Source organism: Talpa occidentalis, unplaced genomic scaffold (assembly GCF_014898055.3).
Source record: "Talpa occidentalis isolate TD23 unplaced genomic scaffold, MPIMG_talOcc4v2.1 talOcc4.9, whole genome shotgun sequence".
NCBI classification, from domain to species: domain Eukaryota; kingdom Metazoa; phylum Chordata; class Mammalia; order Eulipotyphla; family Talpidae; genus Talpa; species Talpa occidentalis.
The window spans coordinates 105,035,778-105,045,328 of record NW_023605305.1 but is presented as its reverse complement, the minus strand read 5'-3'; the positions used below and the strand labels follow the sequence as shown (position 1 = coordinate 105,045,328).

At 40.6% G+C, this 9,551-nt stretch overlaps 1 protein-coding gene across 3 annotated transcripts in view; it reads right to left on the bottom strand.

The window, feature by feature from the left end:
• Positions 1–286: 286 nt before the first annotated feature.
• The window catches only part of NTNG1 (netrin G1), a 306,079-nt gene continuing 296,814 nt past the window's right edge, over positions 287–9,551 (bottom strand). For all 3 annotated transcript variants that reach the window (XM_054691177.1, XM_054691178.1, XM_054691176.1), the window contains one exon: positions 287–1,555. In XM_054691177.1, coding sequence (XP_054547152.1) covers positions 1,329–1,555 — 227 coding nt within the window. In that variant the 3' untranslated portion in view covers positions 287–1,328. The remainder of the gene's footprint in view (positions 1,556–9,551) is intronic.

Sequence of the window (9,551 nt, the reverse complement as noted above, 5' to 3'; positions counted from 1 at the left end):
GACTTAAAAATAAAAGTCTCTTAGTACTCTGCCAACAGGCTTTGGCATAATCTTGGCAATCACTTAGATTTTTTTTTTTTTTTTGCTGTTATAATTTTTCCCAAGTGGAAATAGTCTTATATTTTGCAGAAGTTGTCCAAGCTAGTGAGCATCAATCCATCTTCCTGGATACTAAATTCGTCAGCTGAATGTATTCGGTCCACACAGAAATCAGTTAAGTGAGTGTGAAACTGCTTGGTGGCTGCTCCTTTCATCTTAAGAAATTGCAATACAAATTCCTGAAATCGTTTATGCAGGAATTTTTATTCTTTAAATCTTCCAGTGTTAAAGCAACAAGAAAACACTTAGAATGTCCTTTGGTGGAATCTTATTACACTTGTTATATATGTAAACTGATATTCTTTGATGCCAGCACGTTCGTTGCCCTTACAGAGAAATCTCTGCACAATGAAAACAAAACAGAACGAAAAAGGACAAAAGAAAATGTCAGTCTTTGCTGATTTGAATTAGATACATCAACAGATTGTCTGGTAACACAAATTGGCAAGAATACAAAAAATCTACATCTTACAGTATTTCAAGAAAAATAACTTCATTTGAATACAAAAGGATAGATACACTTTCTTTTTTTTTTTCTTTTTTTTTTTTTTTTCCTATAGCCACTCTGGACAGTGGATGTTTGCTCCACCGGGATGACTCTGTGCTGCTAAGATATACGGGGGTATGACTGGCTGGAGCTTCTGGAGGGGGCTGTTACACATGTGCATTACTAACATCAGACAAAGAAATCTTTCAACCAACAAGGGTTACAGAGCAACGTTCACTAAAGCACAGGTTGGAAGGGATTCAGGGACTGAAGCAGGCCAATATGGCAGCTTGTAACAGATTTCCTTATACCCACAACGCACGGCCAGCAAAGGATGCTTCTATTTGGTGGGTCCACACACTGGGCCACGGTGCTGGGGCACGCACCACGTGGAGTAGCAATTTTTTTTTTTAGGTTGGTTGATTTGTTTGTTCGCTTTTGTCTTTCCTGTGGGTGGGGGGCTGCCACAGCCTTTCCCATCAGCAATAAGCTCTGCAGCTGGCCATGTGATTTGCAGTGATAATATCAACAGCTGCCAACTCCTCTGGAGTCAGAAATTAACAGTCTTGACTCGGATGTGCTGTCGACGGCTGATAAATATGGCTTAGTTCAGTTAGGCCTTCTTAGTTTATACACTGTGTCTGAGTGGGGGTGTCTATGTGTGTTTCCTAGGTTAGTAGCAAATGCTTGGGTGGTGCTGGCTTCCCCATGGCACGGGCCGGTCCGGTGGCGGGATGCGGGCCTAGAACACCAGGGGGCTGGAGGTCCCCAGCAGGGCGCTCAGCAGCAGCAGCGCCCAGGGGCCCCTCGGGGGCGCGGCCTGGCCCGACTTGCCGCAGCTGCCAGCCTCCTCACAGCGAAGCTTCTCGCACAGGATGCCAGTGTACGCGGCTGGGCACAGGCAGCGCAGGTTGTTATGGCAGGTGCCTCCGTTCTGACAGTGCAGAAGCTCGTTGTCACAGACATTCGCTGCAGAACGAGGGGGGTAGGGTGGGGGGACGCAGGGAGGAGAAGCAGAATCAATTTAAGTTCATCTGGTACATCATGTTTGCAGCTTTAAAAAGATCTCTATCGATCTGGTGTCCCCTCCCTTCCACAAACTAGGCATGTGACCTCAATTTCCAAACAAACGTAGTTTGCTGCCTTTGTTTTGATTATATTAGTCCATTTCATATAGATTTCTGCTGCAATCTTGGATATTAACATTGTCCATTTCGGGCTATCAAATATAGGGTAATGTAATACTCCATGTGTGGCAGTATCTTCTCCTCATGCAACTGGGACCTGTTGTGACCTCCAGGGTTTTTAAAGGACAATTGCCTGATACAAGAATGCAGAGTTTAGGAGCCAGATGAGTGGTAATTAAAATGCAAAGCAGCATTGCAAAAATGACCAAGAACCTCTAAGGGGTGGGCCATTCTCCCCCACAGGTGATTCCAGCGCTGCATGCAGGGGGACAGGAGCCAGAGGGAAGCACAAGGAGGGAGGAGGGAGGACAGACCAGACCAGGAAGGTAGCATGCTCCAGGCGGGTGCCAGCCAGATTGGAAGAGAGAAAGCTGTTTCACAGGAGGAATGTGAGGAAGAGCAGTCACATTTGCTCCCCACAGCCTATTAGGATATTTATATTTGTAAGATGGGAAGTAGAATCCAAGGTTACCTTGATTTCTGGGAATAGTAATAAATGCAATGGTGAAACCCTGATTACCAAAATTTCACACTGTCCATTAATTAATAGAATTGGATTTAATAAATCAAACAAGTGCAGAGACCAGGATGCGTTCACGGTCCCTGTCATGGAACTTTCATCTCTGATAATTTCTTCAAAATTCTGTTTATCCCCATTAATTTCATGTCTCCTATTCTTTTAGTTAATCAAGGTTTCACTGATTTAGCAGAATGTTAAATAGAACCTAGGGAAATTAAAACAACAACAAAGAGTAAAAGAGCCAAGAACACTTCCCAGCAACATATGCTGCTTAAGCATTTAATATAAGGAATCACTCTATCATGGGAGGAGGGGCAGAGCAGAAAAAGTAGCTTTTTATAAATAATAACATTTTTCATTTTAAAAAAATGTTGTGCTCAAATTTCCTCTGGAGGACCACGTGAATCACACACACACACACACACACACATATATACACACAATTATTACCAAGTGTCAAGTATTAAAAAAAAAATCACCCTCCCGAATAATTCAGCAACTCAATAGAGAATGTTGCCTTGTCCATTAATCATGTTCAGTAGTCATGTCATCTTCAAAAGAAGCTTCTTAGACACAAACATGCTAATGATCTATGTGTAAATGAGCTGAAAAAAAAATGGTGGGGGATGGTCACAGAGTTAATAACCAAGTGCTCTAAACAGGACCCTGTGTTACCACCTTCTACAACAATTCTTTGGAAATCTCTAGCACGGTCTATATAATGTTTTGGCATACTTTTCCAATGCACCCCTACTTGCTACCTGTAAATATTAGAAATAAATTATGAGGACCAACTAAATGCTTCAGTCTCAACATATTGATTTACAAGGTAGTCTTTTTTTTTTTTACAAGGTAGTCTTTTGGGATTCTAATAATGATATAGACTCTCTCTCACTGGGTTGATGAGAAATCATGAGGATTAGACCCAAACTCAGTGTTTTATGCAAAATCTACAAGAATAGAATAGTTAGATTCAAGGTCAAAACTGACAAAAGCCCCTTTTTTTTTTTGGTTGTTAATTTGGAAAGCATACATAGGTTTTCAGGATTTTGTTTTGCTTACACTTCAGGAAATATCTGTTTAATTGGGGCAACATGGAATAAACAGATCCAAATAACTGTTTCCATTTAAAGTTAAAGATTCTTAGCATTTCTTTTTTCAGGAAGCAGATTGCTGAATGGGATATTTCCTTTCATTTGGACTCTAGATGTAAAGAAATATCTGTTCCATCAATATCGATAATTGCTTGCCTTGAATAATTGAGAAGAAATCAATAGTTAATTAAATATCACTCCTCTTTTTTTAAAAAAGTGATTTTTCTTCTTCTTGGACCTGAATGTAAATCAGTTGTTGAAGAGAGGTTTCTATTTTCCCAGAAACTGGTGATTAAGTTAAAATTCAATAACTTCCCCACATTTAAATAATTTACTAGTTGATGTTGATGAAATTTAATAAATATACAAGGAACAGATGTAGCCTGGGATTAATAATCTCATGGATTAGGGGAATATATTTTCTGTAAAAGATAAACAGAAAAAAATCTTAGAATATACTTCATTACTTTACAATTCACAATAAGACACATTTGGTTTCATAGTTGTCCTACAGCTTCAGCAAATAAAGAACTTTGCCATATGCACAGAATTCTCTGTCAGAATCATGTGCTAAAAGCACACCTAAACCTAAAAATAGCTCTTACCTGCTATTCATAAACTTAAGCTCCATCTTCAAGTCATTTTGAACCAAAACTGTGATGCTTAAGAATAATCTAGATGGTTAACAAAAATCATTGAGCTCTTGCTTAAGCATATGAAACCTTCTTCTAAAAACCACAAAGAGAATAAAAGAAATAAAAATCTAATCTCTGCTCTTATGGATTTCAGGTCTGGCTTGGGGGGCGGATAAATATACACATGTGGGGAATGACTGACTAGTAATTTCATGAAAACATCCTTATTAGTTCGTTCTGACGCAAGTAACCTCTGCCATGCAGCAGGTACCTGCTAGATTTTATGGTTGTATCTCTCCCTGCACTAAAGGAGCACACATTTTGGTGGAAAGCAATACAAAAATACAGAAATAACTATGAAGTAATCTACAAAGATGATAAAGGACATTGTTAGGGTAACTCAGATATTGGTGTAAATAGTTTGGGGGAAGATTAGAGAAGATTATAGAAAGGAGACTGTATTTATATAAGGACGTGCATCAGACATATATTGGTAGGAGAGCTTTATGGATGGACAATCTGTATGGATAAGGACAAGGAAAATATGTAAATGCATTGTGCTGGTTATCGAGCTGGTTATTGAGCTGGTTATTGCCATTCTAAATCCACTTTTCCTTTGGAGGTTAAAGCTGGAACCCTGTAAGTTGTCTCAACAGGGAGAGAAGCTTTAGTAGAATCCGCTTTAGTAGAATCTCCCTGAGACTTTCCATCAACCTGGGGACATTCCTTCCTTAGGTGTTTGAGCCCAGCTCCAAGTGACAGCATTTTGGAGGTACTGGCAGCAGTCAGACATTACCTGTCTTCAGAGGCAGAGGTCCCAGTCTGTGGGGTCTCTCCCCGAAACTGCATTTCTAATCGCCCTACCTTCTTCCCTTTGAGCCTTTAGCCCAAGCAAGAGAGTTGCTTCCTGCTTACACAGTGACTGTCTCAGAGCTACTTCAGCATCCTCTTCTCATTTTTAAACAATGAAACACCAGTCTAAGCATTTTCTTTATAAATTCTTCCTGTTGAAAATCTAATGTGGTTTCAGCTTTTTGACTGGAGCGTGAGTGAAAGATGCATGGATTGTGCCAGGGAATGTTGAATAGATAGATGGGGCTACAGTGTTACGTGAGCCTCGGGAAAGCAGAGGCTGGGGAGGTAGAGGGTGGCCTGGCTGTGAAGGTTCTACACAGCAGGGAGGGGATTTAAGGGGAAAAACGGGAGGTGATAGACCAAGGAATGGACAGGCTACAGACAAGAAGCCCTAAAAAGTCATTCAATATTGAAGGTGTTCAATAGCGCGGGCCTGGGCTAGGTCAGAGCAATGGAGAGTTCTAGAGAAGAAGGGACAGATCCAGAGCCATCGTATGAAGTGGCTAAGAGATTTTGAGCTTTCTATTTTGGGTAATTGGATGCATTACGATGTAGTTTATGAAGACAAGAAGAATTTGTTCAGGAAAGAAAAAAATAAATATTTTGGGGAGTTACTGACTTTGCTGGGGAGGGGTGTAGGCTCTTCTGCAAGAGTCCTGTTATTAGCTGGAAAAGCTGGTTACAGCTTCAAGAGGAAGTTCATCCTGGAGTTTCAGATTTGGAGCTGGCGTGATGGTGGTAATTGTGACAAAGGGCGAAAAGAAAGGAACAGAAGAAGAACCTTATTCTGGTAGACTACAGGGTAAGTATAAATGAAGACAGCATATAGAACAGCAAAGTGTAACTGCATATCAGCCATAGAAACAGAAAGAAAGACCAAGAAGGATGCAGAAAAGAAAAGATGTTGAGAAGACAAAGGATCAAATGAGGCCATAAAGTTAAAGAACTTCTTTCTGCTACAGTTGATTGTGTCTAGGAACAAATAGATTGGGAAAGTGTGAGAGAAAGGGCACTTTGAGTTGGGTAAAGGAAATATGCAAAATGAGCGTTGCATGTTCTTGATTAAATCTGAGGGGTAATTAGAAGAAAGAATTGAAAAATTTGAGGAATTGACATTTACTGAAAGGAGGTCTTTGATTGTCACTCTACACTAGTGGTTCTCATCAGGGCATGACTTTGCCTCCCAGGGGACATTTGACAATGTCCGGAGACATTTTTGGTTGTCACACTTGGAGGAGGGCATGCTACTGGCTTCTAGTGGGTTGAGGTCAGAGATGCTATTAAATATCCTGCAATGCACAGGGGAGGACCCCACAATGGTTACTTCTCAATTAACGTGGGAGGTGGAATGATGAAGTCCAGATTACCATAGTGATTAAGATGAGTAGTTGTTTCTTATACATACATATTGTAAAAGAAGAAGGAAGATGCTTCGACCATTCTAGATCAGAGAGACAGGGAATTTTCTGGTACAGAGTCATGGAAATTAGAGTGAGTGTAAGTACTTGAAGTTGAAAGAGAGGAGTGATGATCCTGGGAGAGTAAATACAGAAGTTTGTGGTCTAAGACAGACCTTTTAGGGCTGCTCACAATTTAAGGATAAGAGAAATCCAAATCCCCCCTGTTGTGTCATTTGTGGTGTTCTGCTCTGAGAGACATAGTAAAAACAGAGCTTGAGGAAATTTGAGAAACTGTCTAGGCAAGCTCTAATTGAGGAGACTGAAAACAGAGTACAACTAGAATGGGAACTCAGGTCTCTTGATTTCCAGATTGCTGCTCTTCATGTAGAAAAGAACAATCAGAAGTGCAATAAATGCCACTGCTGCATTCTGTGCTCCTCAAGACACCGTAAGTGGCACTTCTGTAAATCCTCAGTAGGTTTTCAGTTGCAGTGACCAGCTGCTCTGCTTTCAGACCACACTGTGACAAGGCAGAGGTCTTTGTTGATAGAGTTAAATATCACATCTAGAGTTCTGGTAGACCTCCAATTGCAAATCAGCTCATACATAAAATATACCCCAAATATTGAAGGTCTAGGTTGGGAATGGGAAATATATTGTATATGCTCTTATTTCCTCTTCCCCTGTACACGGAAGATGGTTGTTTAAAAATGGCATTCTCATGCAGTGAATTCCTCTCCACATAGCTTTTGGGCATCCAGAAGAAGGTGATAAAACTGGCATGAGGATATACCCATTTGCAATCCTGGGATTATCTCCAATTCACCTCCTATGCTGTTGCAGATTCAAAATCCAACTAGGAATTTCTATACAACATGCACCTTGCAGTTACTGCTCTCTTTCTTGCTGACCTTTTACATCCATTTGCTACAAATGGAAAACTCTGACATTTTGTGAAGTGTCTGTGTTAAACATTTCCCAATTCTTTCTTCATTGTTATTGACAATCTAAGAGTGCTATCTCTTTAAAAAAAGAAAGGTTCATTTTTAAACCTCTTATACAACACTTGATTCAGTTTGGATGTAAATAGTTATTTGCTGGACACAATTCTTTTTCTTATGATAAAGTAGGATTCTTAGATACAGGGAAAACTACTACCACATTGGTAATAGCTTGACAATTTTCTAAAGAATCGTTTTACTGTTGAAAAAAATTCATTTAAGGTGTGTCCAATAGCACACCAAATAACTGATCACCCTCTGATACTTCAATGTTAGGAATGAAGTGACCAACGAAGTGACCAGCGTTCAAATGAAGTGACCAAGAGAATCTGTGCCTTTTGATAGGTCATATAGTATTAATGTTAGAATCAAAGCTATGTGGCTCAAAGATGAAGTGTGGAATCCTGGTGGAAAGGCTGACATCAGCAAACTGTTACAATAGTCTCATCACAGCTTCAGAAAACAACCCACAATAGGAGATAAATAAGCTTCCCCCGTAGCCAGGGGTTTATAAAAACCACACTGATTTATCACAGTGAAACAATAGGAATGAGCAGTATGTCTTTCTACCTCTTTCACTTCTTTTATTTTCCTTGTTGCTTGGATAATGACAGGCACAAGTGATGTAAGAAAATTATTCTTTAACTTCTTTTTTAGTAGGTTTCTTGATTGTCACACACATTTCCTCTTTCCAAGTGCAATTTCTTGTCAAAATGTGAATTATGGGACCTTGATCCCTTTTCTATCAGTGCTTTCTAGAAGGCATGGAAAAGCAGACCTAGAAAGGGATCCCATGGTTGCTTCTTGTTTTATTCTTCTTTTCTTTTGCGACCCTAAGGGTCACTTACTCCCGTTGTAGTCATGATGATCCATTACGCTCCCAAAGGGAAGTTTTCTTTTCCCTGTTTGTGTCTTGTTCAAAGCTATGCATTTAGGTTCACCCTGTCAGTGAGCTGCTATGCTTGAGCAATGCTGGGTCTGTATTTATAGACTTGAAAGTTTCTCTTTTTGGCTTTGTCTCCTGCACTTCAAGGAATCGATGCAATGTGTTACCATGACAGCCTTCCCTGATGGTTGTATTAATAAAGTGACCTCTACCTTCAGTACCTGAAACAAGCCCAGGATGGCTAAGGGAAAGATGCTCCAAATTGTTCCTGTCTCTTTCAAAGAAGCGTCAAAGAGTGAATAACCTCCACCAAACAGGCTAATCACAAAGGCATATGTGCAACATTTTAGCCCTGATTTAGGCATTTGAAGTTTATGGCAGGGAGATGAAGAGCTGTGATTATGACCCATTTTATTCAGCCTTAACGGCTGTTACTAAGTTGTGAAATGTGAGCTATGAAATAACCTAAGGGTTAGCTCCTGGGGGACAGAAGAAACTTTACAGACTGTTGTCTAATGGCCTTTGGTGAGGAAATTCTAGATACACTAACTGCATTTCCCTCTGCCTTTTTCACTAATGTCTGGCTGTGGTTGGTGATATGGGACAATGGGAAAAATATTGTTAAGAATTATGGCACCTGAACTGTAGTTCTGACCGGTCATCTCTTTGTTGTAAGACCTTGGGCACACCATGAAATCATGGGGTACACCCCTCCACTCACCTACCTCCATCCACCAGACATTGTTCTAGATGGTGGGCACACTGTGAATGCCAGTTCAATAATACCATGATTTCTGTAGAATGTATAGTCTGGTGTCAGCTCTAAAGTTAGGGAAGGGGTATGAAGTAGGTGTTTCTAAACTTCTCTTGAACTTTATGATTTTTGTGTATATATTTTTTAAAAGATTTATTTATTTATGCATACAAGAACTGGGGTACAGGCCAGAGGTGTGGGGGTGAGAAGACCCACCAGAGACAGTGGGGAACAGAACAGAAAGACTGACTGAAGTACACTGCTGAGGGGAGCAGCAGGCGAGACAGAAGTCTGCTGCGCCATATGGATCAGCTCCCTGGCTAGGGATCGAACTTGTGCTGCAGTGGCTATGGGTAGCTTCATAGTGCTGTGTCTTAGCCCCTTGTGCCACCAGGGAGGCCCCCTTTGTGTGTATATTTTAAAGCCTAACATCATAAGAGAAACCTTCCTCTTGTTGGATCAACTATGTGTTGTGCTCTGTGGCTTCTCCAACATCCCCAGCCCCAGTGAGGACTCAGTGGCTATTTTCGCTTGATCGGTTTTACCTGCAAGCCTGATCTGAGTCCTGTGAAACAGGGACAGTTTTTCCCCTCACATGTACTAAAAGGATGAAGGCGTAAAAGAGAATGAGGT